Source organism: Eretmochelys imbricata, chromosome 23 (genome assembly GCF_965152235.1).
Source record: "Eretmochelys imbricata isolate rEreImb1 chromosome 23, rEreImb1.hap1, whole genome shotgun sequence".
Lineage (NCBI taxonomy): Eukaryota > Metazoa > Chordata > Testudines > Cheloniidae > Eretmochelys > Eretmochelys imbricata.
Window position 1 is genome coordinate 11,971,892 of NC_135594.1, and position 14,482 is coordinate 11,986,373.

At 49.1% G+C, this 14,482-nt stretch overlaps 1 protein-coding gene and 1 non-coding gene across 2 annotated transcripts; both read right to left on the minus strand.

Moving 5' to 3' along the window:
* Positions 1-136: 136 nt before the first annotated feature.
* On the minus strand, positions 137-7,181 carry LOC144279316 (epididymal sperm-binding protein 1-like). The gene is made up of 6 exons (XM_077840788.1): positions 7,073-7,181; positions 5,647-5,746; positions 5,260-5,469; positions 4,854-4,897; positions 3,418-3,582; positions 137-300 (listed from the first exon to the last, which is right to left on the minus strand). Exons 1-6 carry the CDS (start codon positions 7,179-7,181, stop codon positions 137-139), a joined length of 792 nt encoding a protein of 263 aa, XP_077696914.1.
* TRNAG-UCC (transfer RNA glycine (anticodon UCC)) lies at positions 6,290-6,361 on the minus strand. Its single transcript has one exon. It is a non-coding gene; the product is annotated as a tRNA-Gly (tRNA).
* Positions 7,182-14,482: the final 7,301 nt, after the last annotated feature.

A 14,482-nucleotide genomic window follows, 5' to 3' on the forward strand; every position in this document is an offset into this window, starting at 1 on the left:
CTTGCACTGTGTGCTGCAGAGGATTCCTGCTCAGAAGAGTTCCCCGTGTAAAGAGAGAAAAGAAGGAGGATCTCCCCCCTGGTCCAGATGGAGATGTTATAAACAGAGGCCATCCCATCGCTCTGTCCTACCTGTCTCAGGCAGGGCAGTGGCTCCACTGATGGTCTCGGTCATAGTTGTCTGTGCTGGAACACCAGAACTTCCCGCTGGCCTCCGCCAAGTTGGTGCAGGTGTGGAATTTAAACTTCTTGTAGATGAAGGGGAAGACACAGGGCTTGCCGTGGGAGGGGCGGTTGTAGTCTGCAGACCAAACACACCGGCAGTGGTTGAACACTGTAGCCAGGATCACAGGCAGTGCAAAGCAAATGTAGGTGGCATCAGACCACGAGCAAACACTTTGTTAGATAGTTCTCTCCCCAGCTTAGGGCTAGAGGGGAGAACGCGGCCCTGTGACAGGGGCAGAGCAATGGGAGACTTGGGTGCTATGCCTGGCTCTGCTGTGTGACCTTTAGCAAGGCACAGCCCAACTCCATGCGTCAGTTTCCCCACTTCTGCAACATGGAGCAAAGGAGCCAAAGATGCCAAAGGGATAGGCAAAAAATGTCTGTGCTGTCAGGGGTTGCGTATGTGAAATGTGTTCATCATCTGTGGGTCCGTGGGGAAGTGCATTTAGCCAGTTTATACACACACACTGGTGGTTAGATTCAGCCACACCCCAGATGTGTTTTGGGGGTACATCCTCTGTGGTTATTATGTGCATTAGTCAAGGCCTCTAGATACTCATGTGAGATACTCACCAGCAACCACATATCACACAACAGAACCACTAACCCAGGAACCTATCCTTGCAACAAAGCCCGTTGCCAACTGTGCCCACATATCTATTCAGGGGACACCATCACAGGGCCTAATAACATCAGCCACACTATCAGAGGCTCGTTCACCTGCACATCCACCAATGTGATATATGCCATCATGTGCCAGCAATGCCCCTCTGCCATGTACATTGGTCAAACTGGACAGTCTCTACGTAAAAGAATAAATGGGCACAAATCAGATGTCAAGAATTATAACATTCATAAACTAGTCGGAGAACACTTCAATCTCTCTGGTCACGCGATTACAGACATGAAAGTTGCGATATTACAACAAAAAAAACTTCAAATCCAGACTCCAGAGAGAAACTTTTGAATTGGAATTCATTTGCAAATTGGATTCAATTAACTTAGGCTTGAATAGAGACTGGGAGTGGCTAAGTCACTCAAAGATTCACTCAAACAATCAATCCTGAAGCACTTACATGAGAGGAAAGTGATCAGGAACAGTCAGCATGGATTCACCAAGGGAAGGTCATGCCTGACTAATCTAATCGCCTTCTATGATGAGATTACTGGTTCTATGGATGAAGGGAAAGCAGTGGAGGTATTGTTTCTTGACTTTAGCAAAGCTTTTGACATGGTCTCCCACAGTATTCTTGTCAGCAAGTTAAAGAAGTATGGGCTGGATGAATGCACTATAAGGTGGGTAGAAAGTTGGCTAGATTGTCGGGCTCAAAAGGTAGTGATCAATGGCTCCATGTCTAGTTGGCAGCCGGTGTCAAGTGGAGTGCCCCAGGGGTTGGTCCTGGGGCCGGTTTTGTTCAATATCTTCATAAATGATCTGGAGGATGGTGTGGATTGCACTCTCAGCAAATTTGCGGACGATACTAAACTGGGAGGAGTGGTAGATACGCTGGAGGGTAGGGATAGGATACAGAGGGACCTAGACAAATTGGAGGATTGTGCCAAAAGAAATCTGATGAGGTTCAATAAGAATAAGTGCAGGGTCCTGCACTTAGGACGGAAGAACCCAATGCACCGCTACAGACTAGGGACCGAATGGCTAGGCAGCAGTTCTGCGGAAAAGGACCTAGGGGTGACAGTGGACAAGAAGCTGGATATGAGTCAGCAGTGTGCCCTTGTTGCCAAGAAGGCCAATGGCATTTTGGGATGTATAAGTAGGGGCATAGCGAGCAGATCGAGGGACGTGATCGTCCCCCTCTATTCGACATTGGTGAGGCCTCCTCTGTAGTACTGTGTCCAGTTTTGGGCCCCACACTACAAGAAGGATGTGGATAAATTGGAGAGAGTCCAGCGAAGTGCAACAAAAATGATTAGGGGTCCGGAACACATGAGTTATGAGGAGAGGCTGAGGGAACTGGGATTGTTTAGTCTACGGAAGAGAAGAATGAGGGGGGATTTGATAGCTGCTTTCAACTACCTGAGAGGTGGTTCCAGAGAGGATGGTTCTAGACTATTCTCAGTGGTAGAAGAGGACAGGACAAGGAGTAATGATCTCAAGTTGCAGTGGGGGAGGTTTAGGTTGGATAGTAGGAAATACTTTTTCACTAGGAGGGTGGTGAAACACTGGAATGTGTTACCTAGGGAGGTGGTAGAATCTCCTTCCTTAGAAGTTTTTAAGGTCAGGCTTGACAAAGCCCTGGCTGGGATGATTTAATGGGGGATTGGTCCTGCTTTGAGCAGGGGGTTGGACTAAATGACCTCCTGAGGTCCCTTCCAACCCTGATATTCTATGATTCTATGAAGTCATTATTGAAGGTAACCTATTTCCCCTTGTTTTTTCCTACCCCTCCCCCCCAGACATTCTTGTTAAACCCTGGATTTGTGCTGGAAATGGCCCAACTTGATTATCATACACATTGTAAGGAGAGTGATCACTTTAGATAAGCTATTACCAGCAGGAGAGTGGGGTGGGGGGAGGTATTTTTTTCATGCTTTGTGTGTATAAAAAGATCTTCTACACTTTCCACAGTATGTATCCGATGAAGTGAGCTGTAGCTCACGAAAGCTCATGGTCAAATAAATTTGTTAGTCTCTAAGGTTCCAGAAGTACTCCTTTTCTTTTTGCGAATACAGACTAACACGGCTGTTACTCTGAAACCTGTCATGTGAGATCTGGGGCTCCTTTTGCTGAGTGCTGCCCAGGTAAAGAGTTTGCTGAGATTGTACCACTGAGTGCCACTCAGACAAAGAGTCACCGAGATCGGGGCCCCATCGTGCTGGACGCTGCCTGGATACACAGTCACTGAGATCAGGGTTGTGCCAGGCGCTGCCCAGACAGACAGAGATGGCAAATCCCTGTCTCAAAGTGCTGCCAATCTGAACAGCCAATAGAAGGAGCCCCACCACTCTAGGGTGATTTGGGGGATGGTTTTAAGAACTGTTGAACAGTTGCTACCCATGAACTTCAGCTTGCTCAGCTTTTCCTAAGGGACGGGGGATGGGGACCAAAAAACCAACCAACCAGTTCCTAACTGACTCACCAAAGGAGTCTATGGCAAAGTCAGGAATTGAACCAGGCCTCAGTGAGCCGAACACCTTAACTGCAAGGCTCAGCTTCCTCCGCCCCCTGCCTTACCTGGTGTGGAGCAGTAAGTCCACTTCTTGTCCACGTCGTAATTCCTGGTGGTGCTGCACCAAAGGTGTCCCGAGCTCTCCCCGTCGCTGGTGCAGGTGTAGTGCATTTGTTTGTTGTAGAGGAAGGGGAACGCACAGCTCTTTCCTGCCGCGTTCCCACCCAGGACTAGGGAGGCAAAGGGAGGTGGTTATAAACACTGCCAACATGCCCACCTGCCTACGGACTAACGGATGCTACATCCCAGTATGGCCCGGACACCCATCACGAACAGCCAAGAAATCTCATGTAGGCTTTCATGGATTCATAGATCCCAAGGCCAGACAGGACCACTGGGATCATCTAGTCTGAAGTCATGTAGAACACAGGCCAGCGAGTGTTCCCCGATTCTCTCTGTGTTGAACCCAATGACTTGGGTTTCACTAAAGTATCTTCTAGAACGGCATCCAGTTTGGATTTGAAGACATCATCATGGCTAAAGAATCTTTCAGGAAGGCCAACAGGAGCCTGGCTTCCCAAAACCCACTGACCCTATCGGTTCTAGATCTAATTTTCTGGCTTCTCCTAGACCCTGGCCTTGAACTTTCCCTGAAGGAATCCTTAGAGGCTCATTCAGGTGCTGGAAAGGGCGTGTTGCAAGCCACAATCCCACCCATCAATCACGTACACTCCAATTGCCCAATTCCCATTGGCTTCAAAGTGTCACAACTCCTCACTGGCTCAGGAGCACAGCAGAGATTCAGTGAAACCAAAATGTGTTGTGAATTTCTGTCAGTTTTGTCAGATTGTTCGTGTCGGAAAAATGATGAGAAACATTCAGAAAAAATCTATACTCCAATTCGAAATGACTTTTGCTTTCAAAATGTCTTCTTTTCTCTTAAACCCCAAATGTAGAAAGTTTAAAAAATGCTCAAACTTGAAATGAAATGTTCTGCTCAACCCGAAGGGATTTTTTCCCTTAAATTTTCAGTTCAATGAAAATTTTTAAAAAATCATTTTTCTGGATAACCCAAAACAAACATTTTTGTAATTTTTGGACTCGCTGAAAATTTCAGACGTTTCGTCTTAGGCATCCGCTCGAAACCATTTCCCTGACTTTGCAATGGAATGACAATTAAAAAAATTTAAAAAAAGAACTTTCATGATCCACCTGAAATGATTTTTTCCCTCTGGTTTTTGGGTTCACTGATAATTTCGAAAACATTCATTTTCATGGCAACCCACAAGTTTCCCCCCTGATTTTTTAGAATCATCATCAAGCCACAAATTAGTTATTTTCCCAGCTGAGAGAACATAGGAAGCGGACTGGACACATTACTGGTATCGGGGCAGTAGCTCCACAGCTTATTCCGGTCGTAGTTGTGGGTTGTGGCGCACCAGAAATGTCCCATCTTGTCTCCAGCGTTGGTGCAGGTGTAAAATAGCTGTTTTTTGTAGACAAAAGGAAACGTGCAGCGCTGGCCATTGGAGTTCCCCCCGTAGGCTGCAAAGGCAATGAGCAAAGCAGAGTGAATGCGAAAAAGTTTTCTTAGCAAAAAAGAAAAGCCGGTGTGTGAGTGTGTGTGTATGTGTGTCTCATCTCACTGCTGCAGTGAAAGCCAAAGATAATTTTTTACAATGGATGAATGGCATTGTGGTCAGCCCAGGGGTCCATCTAGCCTGCTCTCCCATCTCTGGTGGCCACATTACAAGGAGGTGCTAGGCAATTTGGCTGCATGGGGGAAGCCATTTGTAGCACACAACCCCTCCAGCGAGCTCCATTTGGCCTGCAAGACCGGGTGACAGCACTCCCTGTGCTAGGGGAGGGAGATGGGACATACCAGCACGTCCTCCACAAACTCTTACCTCTGTGCCAACACAGGGTGCTCTGATTGCAGCTGGGACTCACCCTCGCTAAAGCAGAAGCACCGGAGATGGTCTTTGTCGTAGTTGGGAGTGGTAGCACACCAGGGCCTTCCCATCTGGTCATCGACAGCCGTACAGCTGTGGTGGGTCTTACCCTTATAGATGAAAGGGAAGGCACAAGGGGAGCTCTCCGAACTCCCCCCCCCACCACTGGTGGAGAAAGAGGCAAGGAAGGAAAGGGTTAAAACAGGGCAGAAGGCTGGACGCAGGGTGGGCAATTTGCTGGAAGAACTGAGTGCGAATTTTCCCAGCAAAACAATTTTTTAATGTGGAAAAATGCCAGTTGCTGGGGTGGGTTCCAGGAAGACTGTGGCCGAACGCCTGGACATGGGCCAGACCCAGGGCTGGTCGCTGTCCTCGGTTGTGCAGGCCGTGTAGACCTTGCCATTGTAGGTGAAGGGGAAGACGCAGGGGGCAGAGTCGGAGCCTGGCCATGAACAAGGGGCAGAGATCAGAAAAGGGGGAGATGGCCACCAGGAGGCCCCTCAAAGACTAGCAGGGAGAGCCCTGGGCTGGGGGTCAGGATGCCTGGGAGGAGAGGGGTGGGGAGTGTAGTGGTTAGAGCAGGGGGAATGGAATCCAGGACTCCTGGGTTCTCTCCCTGGCTCTGGGAAGGGAGTGGAGTGGAGTGGTCAGAGCAGGGTGGGCTGAGAAACGCCTGCTGTCCTTCTCCAACCCACTGGTATGTCACGCACTACTTCACAAAACACACTGTTTCAGAGTAGCAGCCCTGTTAGTCTGTATTTGCAAAAAGAAAAGGAGGACTTGTGGCACAGCTCACATAGAATCATAGAACATCAGGGTTGGAAGGGACCTCAGGAGGTCATCTAGTCCAACCCCCTGCTCAAAGCAGGACCAACCCCAATTTTTGCCCCAAATGGCCCCCTCAAGCATTGAACTCATCAACCCTGGGTTTAACAAGCCAATGCTCAAACCACTGAGCTATCCCTCCCCCAAAACATCACATCCCTGCATTGGCCGGGAATTGAACCCAGATCAACTGCTTGGAAGGCAGCTATGCTCACCACTATACCACCAATACATCTAACTTCATTGAAAGCTCATGCTCAAATAAATTTGTTAGTCTCTAAGGTGCCACAAGTCCTCCTGTTCTTTTTGCGAAAACACACTGTGCTACTCTACACAACGACAACATGACCCACTGCACTACACACGCACACTGCCACACGGCATCCACTACACCACAGCCCCCACGCCATGCCACTAATCAGCAACACACTGCTCCACTACCCACAGTGTATTACACTCTGCAACTCAACAGTACCCTGAAGAACACCACACTGCACAATGCGCTGCTCCACAACACAGTTTGTTACACTTCACACCACACAGCTACACAGCGACAGACTGCTCCTCAGTTCACACTCTCCTACACTGCTCCACATCACAGAATCTACTACACAACAGTCAGCTCCACAACACAACAGCACACTGCTCCACAACATGCATTCTATTACACAACAAAACACACTGCTCCACATCACAACGCACTGCTCCACAACATGCACTCCACTCCACTATACAACACACCACTCCCCAACTGCACTGCAACACACTGCTCCACAACTCATACTTTAGAACACAACACAGCAGCACACTGCTCCACAACACAACAGCACACTGCTCCAGAACATGCACTCCGCTGCACACCAACACCCTGCTGCACAGCCACACACTCTACCACACTACACACCAACACACACCGACCTGAGACAGCCCCTGCCTCTCTTACCCTGGGTCCCTTTGCAGAGCAGTGCCAGGGCCCAGGCCAGGATGCATGTGGCTGGGAGCGAAGCCATTGTCCTGTCCTCACTGTCCCGGTCCTGGAGCCCCAGCCCCATATATACGGCCTCCCTTGGGGGCTCTTCCCCTTGGCTGCTCCCCAGGGGATTTCCTGTTCACCAGATGGTTTGCCACCTCACTACCCTACCATGCCCATGGCATATCATGAACCCTCTATTTCCTGAAACCTGAGCCCCCCTTGCCCACTTGCCTTGGCCAGGCTGTCTCATTGTCCTCCCCAAAGCCACCCCCAAAGCCCAGGGGACCAGATCCACAAAGGGATTCAAAATCAGTGGAAATTAGTTGCTTAAATACCCACATGGATCCACAGAAGGGAGAGATTCAATCCCTCCAGGATACGGCAGCCAGGAATTTTTGCCACAAATATCCAGCTGGAAAGACAGCTCCTGTGCAAGAGAAACAGCACAGAAGAAATTGTCAAGATTTCAATTTTTTAGGATGGAAATTGTTCTGAGATGGCGACTTTGCAGGATGGGGTATTTGGGAGATTTTGACTTTTCAGGATGGGAAATTTTGTCAAAATATCGACAATTTTCACAGCAGGGGAAATCCATTGCCTTCCCACCTCTACTCCTGCACCACATCTATATAGCAACCATGGCTCCCCGGCCCCTCCCTGCTCCTCAGCAGTTTTACACTGAGCCATGTTCCCCTCCCCAGCAAACTACAGGAGCAAGCATGGTTAGCTTCCTGCTGTAGTAGGTTGTTATCCTCTCTCCAGCCCTAAAGGAGGAATGCCAGCCGCTGTCCATACCCCTGCATGAAAGCAGCAGCTTGTCAAAGTCAACTGACGCTGCTCTCAGCATCTCTGACAATCAGTTTATCACCAGGAGCCACTCCTTCTTGGATCACGCCCCTTTCACAGGTTCCTTTCCTGTGAAAGGGGCGTGATCCAAGAATTTGGGGCCTTGGTGCAGTTGGCACCATTCCATGGCAAACAGGCAATTCTGAGGAACATGAGCATTACCTAGGTCTGTTTACATGCCCACCCACTAATTCCTGAGTATATTTCCTTTCCACCAAGCAAACCTGGCAGCTGGTGTCTGGCAGCTGGTCCTTAGGAGGAAAGCATCCGTCACAATGAATTCATCACAGTGTATGGTTCCTGCCACCAAGGGCTGGGAAAAACAGTACGAGGGGGCTGTGGGTCGGGATTGAGGAGCACCGATGGAGTCGGGGGAGAGGAAGGAGACCAGGACCAGGTTACCAGGAGGGTTACAAGATATAAGGAGAGACATTGCAACAGCTGGGGGTGTGGGGAGCAAGGCTAGGATAGCAGAGTCTGTAGGTTGGGATTGAAGGGCACTGGTTGTAGAGATGGCAGGGAGGAAGCAGCCCAGACACAGTCACCGAGATCGGGGCCCCCTCACACTGGGTGCTGCCCAGACACAGAGTCACTGAGATTGGGGCCCCCTCACGCCGAGTGCAGCCCAGACACGGAGTCACTGAGATTAGGGCCCCCTCGCACTGGGTGTTGCCCAGACAAAGAGTCACTGAGATCGGGGCCCCGTCGTGCCGGGTGCTGCCCAGACACAGTCACCGAGATCAGGGCCCCGTCATGCCGGGTGCTGCCCAGACACAGAGTCACCGAGATCGGGGCCCCCTCGCACTGGGTGTTGCCCAGACACAGTCACTGAGATCGGGGCCCCGTCACACCGGGTGCAGCCCAGACACAAAGTCACTGAGATCGGGGCCCCCTCACGCCGGGCGCTGCCCAGACACAGAGTCACTGAGATCGGGGCCCCCTCACGCCGGGCGCTGCCCAGACACAGAGTCACTGAGATCTGGGCCCCGTCAGGACAGGCGCTGCCCAGACACAGAGTCACCGAGATGGGGGCCCCCTCACGCCGGGCGCTGCCCAGACACAGAGTCACTGAGATCGGGGCCCCCTCACGCCGGGCGCTGCCCAGACACAGAGTCACTGAGATCGGGGCCCCCTCACGCCGGGCGCTGCCCAGACAGAGTCACTGAGATCGGGGCCCCGTCATGCCGGGCGCTGCCCAGACAGAGTCACTGAGATTGGGGCCCCCTCACGCCGGGCGCTGCCCAGACACAGAGTCACTGAGATTGGGGCCCCCTCACGCCGGGCGCTGCCCAGACACAGAGTCACTGAGATCGGGGCCCCGTCATGCCGGGTGCTGCCCAGACACAGAGTCACCGAGATCGGGGCCCCGTCAGGACAGGCGCTGCCCAGACACAGAGTCACCGAGATCGGGGCCTCATCACACTAAGTGCTGTACAGACACAGAATAAGAGACAGTCCCTGACCCCAGAATTTCACAGTTTTAATGGGCAGCACATAGGATGAAAGGAAAACTCTCCTCCCCCTACTACAGTTGAAGAACAGAGGCTATGGGGACGCAGAGGGACTTGTCCAGGTCTTGTGGTGCTGGGAGCTGAGCCCTGATCTTCTACATCACAAACCAAGAAACCAATTCTTCCTGTGGGGAAAACTGAGGCACACTGCAACCTCAAACCTCAAAGGCACTTAGGAATCTAAATCCCATTGGTTTCCATGCAATCCAGGTGCCTAATTCCCTTTGGGGATCTACAGTCTGCTCACGGTCAGACAGTGACTTGCTAGAAGAGTAGAATCAGCTGTCTTAAAGCCCACCCACATGGGGGAACACTGCGGGGGCTGATGGGATATATATATACTGCCCCCACCTGAAGAACCTGACAGAGAACCCAGCCGGATCCATTCGGGAGGGATGGGGGGTGATGAAGTGGGGATTTCTTGTGATATTTTGTATGAATAGCCTATCTGCCTCAGTTTCCCCTGTATGCAGCATTATCTAGGTGGTGGGAAAAGGTTGGTTACTCTCTGCAGAGACCCAGGTGTGCTGGACGCCCAGATGGCCAGGGCCTGGGCCCTGGGTCATGGAGAGTAAGCAAAGACAATGGTCAGGCCAATTGTCCGGACATTTGGTACCTAGCAACTAAGGACCATGGCTGGCCCATCCCGCTGCAGGAAGCTGGACAGGTTTCCCCGGAAGACCAAAGGACTGAGGAGGGATCAGGTGGCGGCTGTTACATGTGGGGCAGCTGGCAGATGGAAACTTTCCTGAACTTTGAGTTCGCTTGCCTATTTGATTTTTTACATGCTTACTAATATACGCAAACAAAGGACAAAGAGACTGTGTATGTTGCTTCTGCCTGGCCAGATGGGTTTGTTACAGATAAGAGCAGTTAAAGAGTTACTGGACATGGTGGGAGTGTAATATATGAGTACACACTTGCAGATTGCCTCAGCTTTTATCTCAAGGCAAGATTAGAAAGGCCAAGGCACAAAACGAGATCAAACTATCTAGGGACATAAAGGGTAACAAGAAAACAGCCTACAAATACATTAGAAGCAAGAGGAAATCCAAGGACAGAATTATTCAATGAGGGCAGAAAGACAATAACAGAAAATGTGGAAATGGCAGAGGTGATTAATGACTTCTTTGTTTTGGTTTTCACCAAGAAGGTTGGTGGTGATTGGACATCTAACATAGCGAATGCCAGTGAAAATGAGGTAGGATCAGAGTCTAAAATAGGGAAAGAACAAATCAAAAATTACTTAGCCAAGTTAGATGTCTTCAAATCAGCAGGGTCTGATGAAATGCATCCTAGAATCCTCAAGGAGCTGACTGAGGAGATATCTGAGCCATTAGCAATTATCTTTCAAAAGTCATGGAAGCTGGGAGACATTCCAGAAGGCTGGAAAAGGGCAAATATAGTGCCCATCTATAACAAGGGAAATAAGGACAACCTGGGGAATTACAGACCAGTCAGCTTAACTTCTGTACCTGGAAAGATAATGGGGCAAATAATCAAGAAATCAATTTGCAAACACCTGGAAGATAATGAGGTGATAAGTAACTGTCAGCTTGGATTTGTCAAGAACAAATCATGTCAGACCAATCTGATAGCTTTCTTTGACAGGGTAACCAGCCTTGTGGATGCGGGGAAGCAGTAGATGTGGTATATCTTGACTTTAGTAGGGCTTTTGATATTCTCTCACATGACCATCTCATAAACAAACTAGGGAAATACAACCTAGATGGAGCTACTATAGGGTGGGTGCATAACTAGTTGGAAAATCATTCCCAGAGAGTAGTTATCAATGATTCACAGTCGTGCTGGAAGGACATAACGAGTGGGGTCCCACAGGGATTGGTTCTGAGTCCAGTTCTGTTCAATATTTTCATCAATGATTTAGATAATGGCATAGAGTACACTTATAAAGTTTGTGGATGATACCAAGCTGGGAGGGGTTGCAAGGAGGATAGGATTATAATTTAAAATGATCTGGACAAACTGGAGAAATGGTCTGAAGTAAATAGGATGAAATTCAGTAAGGACAAATGCAAAGTACTCCATTTAGGAAGGAACAATCAGTTGCACACATACAAAATGGGAAATGACGGCCTAGGAAGGAGTACTGCGGAAAGGGATCTGGGGGTCAGAGTGGATCACAAGCTAAATATGAGTCAACAGTGTAACACTGTTGCAAAAAAAGCAAACGTCATTCTGGGCTGTATTAGCAGGAGTGTTGTAAGCCAGACAGGAGAAGTAATTCTTCTGCTCTACTCCGCACTGATTAGGCCTCAACTGGAGGGCTCACACAGAGGGGAACACTGGAGGGAAAGAAAAGCCAGTGTTCTCAGTGGTAGCTGATGACAGAACAAGGAGTAATGGTCTCAAGTTGCAGTAGGGGAGGTTTAGGTTGGATATTAGGAAAAACTTTTTCAGTAGGAGGGTGGTGAAACACTGGAATGCGTTACCTAGGGAGGTGGTAGAATCTCCTTCCTTAGAAGTTTTTAAGGTCAGGCTTGACAAAGCCCTGGCTGGGATGATTTAATGGGGGATTGGTCCTGCTTTGAGCAGGGGGTTGGACTAGATGACCTCCTGAGGTCCCTTCCAACCCTGATATTCTATGATTCATTCTCTCAGCAGTTCCTGAGATCTTACCCTTTCTCTCAGGGGTCCCAGCATAAAACTCCCTCCTGCTGCAGGCAAATACTTTAACCTGAGCTCCATGGAAAAAATCGTTACCAAGGAGCAGGTCAAATAGGAGGTGTTCCATTACCCCCACAGTCAAAACACTTTCCAAACCTTCCCACACCACATAGATTTTAGCTAGTGATACAAAGAACCTGCTTTCGCCCACCCCCACAATCTCTGCCATTTGGCCAGGTAACATATGGGCCTTTGGGACCACCCTCTGCTTACCCAGAGAGTTCTGGGCCCCTGTATCCTTCTGCCCCAAGTACTCCCTGCTGTTAATTTGGACAGCCTTAACAAGCTCCATATCTGGTTCTGCAGAGGCTACCCTCAGAGAACCAATATGGTAGGTTTCAATTGCTTGGGGGGGTTCTGTGGTGAAGACAGCAGGACTAACATGAGCTATTGGTTGCCTGCTTCCTCCTAGCACAGGGCATTTATTCCTCAGGTGATCAGTGGAATTACACTGATCGCACCTTTTGGGCTCTTCTGCTTTTACAGGAGATTTGGGATGAGGGTTAGAGGAATGTTTTTGGGTAAGGGAATGTTTAGGCTCCTAACCCCCTTCTCTCTTCCCAGGGGCAAAATGGGATCCTCCCTTCCCACCAGTTTTAAACCCCCTTTTCTGTGGCCTGCCCTCAATAGATGCCTGAGTTTCTTCGAAGGCATCAGCAAGAGATGCCATCTCATCCACAGACTTTACATCCTTGTCCCATAGACACGGCTTCACATCAGCCTAACATACGCTAAGGAAATGCTCTTGAGCAACAAGATCCAACATCCCCTCAAAACTTGCCACCTCTTTGCCCCTCACCCATTTTCCCAACAAATCTTTCATTTTGTTCACATATTCCCCATTACTCATCCCAATATCCCTCTTAAGATTCCTAAATTTAACTCTATCTGTTTTAGGGGTAATCTGAAAACTTTGCAAAACAGTATCTTTAAATTTACAGGTTTCAGAGTAGCAGCCGTGTTAGTCTGTATTCACAAAAAGAAAAGGAGTACTTGTGGCACCTTAGAGACTAACACATTTATTTGAGCATAAGCTTTCGTGAGCTACAGCCAATGAAGTGAGCTGCAGCTCACGAAAGCTGAAATAAATGTGTTAGTTTCTAAGGTGCCACAAGTCCTCCTTTTTTAAATTTACAATAGTCTAAAGCATCTTCACTAGGCATTCCATTGAATACATTTCGAGCTTTACCAGTTAATTTCACAATCAGGGTAGGAACTCTCTTGTCACCAGGGATTTCATGTATTACGCACAGCCTGTCGAAGGTGGTCAGATATTCAGCACTATCATCCTCTTCACTGTATGCAGGACAGACGTGTTCCCATTTGCGGATTTTCAGAGTGATGGGCGCGATTGGGGTCGGGGGGTTCTGGGTCTGCTTGTCTAGCAGGGCCAGTTGCTGTTTTCTCTCTCTTTCTCTTTCTTCTCTCATTCCCTTTTCTTCTTCCCTGGCCCTTCTCTGTGCAGCCTCCTCTCTGGCTGCCTCTTTTTCTTTTTCTTCTCTCTCTCTTTTTCCTTTAGCTCCAGTTCTTTCAGTTGCAATGCTCTCTAGTGCTCCCTCTCCTTTTCTGCCACTCAAAAAGCTCCAACTTTGCAATCGCTACACTGCTTTCCCTCATTTTCCTGCTTTACTGTTCTTACTTCCCTTTTCCCTAAATAAGCAAACAGGAAATAACAAAACTGTGACCTCTTCCTGGCTGTTCCTAGGCACTGCACTTAAGACTCACTTAAAATCACAAATATCCAGTGCTTGAAGTGTGAACTCCAGTTGGAGTAACAAGTTGCACATACACCCCGCTCGCTGCACCACTGTGACGTTCCCCTCTGGTGTTATCTGGATCGGTGATCTGCTCGGTCACTCCAATCCTTGATTCTGGGAGCCAGCCGTACCCTGCTCTGCTGTGAGAACCCCCACTCCCGGGCTGTTCACACACAGCCTCTGGCATGTAAGCTGCTTGGATTGTGCAACCGAATGACACCAGCCAATATCTCCAGTCTCAGCCCTGGTCTACACTACGAGGTTAGGTCAAATTTAGCCGTGTTAGGTTAATTTTATAAGCAATGCGGCTACACAACCAACCCCATTCCATCGACCTAAAGCGCTCTTAAAATCGACGGCTGTACTCCTCCCAACCAGGGGAGTAGCGCTAAAATCGACCTGGCTGGGTTGAATTTGGGGTAGTGCAGATGCAGCATTGTGAAATTCAACAGAATTGGCCTCCAGGAGCTATCCCACAGTGCTCCAGTGTGATCACTCTGGACAGCACTTTCAACTCCGATGCACTAGCCAGGTACAAAGGAAAAGCCCCGGGAACTTTTGAATTTCATTTCCTGTTT

Excerpts from the sequence above, each read along its gene's own strand:
- LOC144279316 (XM_077840788.1), bottom strand. The coding sequence starts at position 7,181 with ATGGGGCTGGGGCTCCAGGACCGGGACAGTGAGGACAGGACAATGGCT. Across the intron at positions 5,470-5,646 it reads CAGCCCTGGGTCTGGCCCAT|TGGTGGGGGGGGGAGTTCGG; the intron begins GTCCAGGCGTTC and ends TTTCTCCACCAG. Across the intron at positions 301-3,417 it reads GACTTACTGCTCCACACCAG|ACTACAACCGCCCCTCCCAC; the intron begins GTAAGGCAGGGG and ends TTTGGTCTGCAG.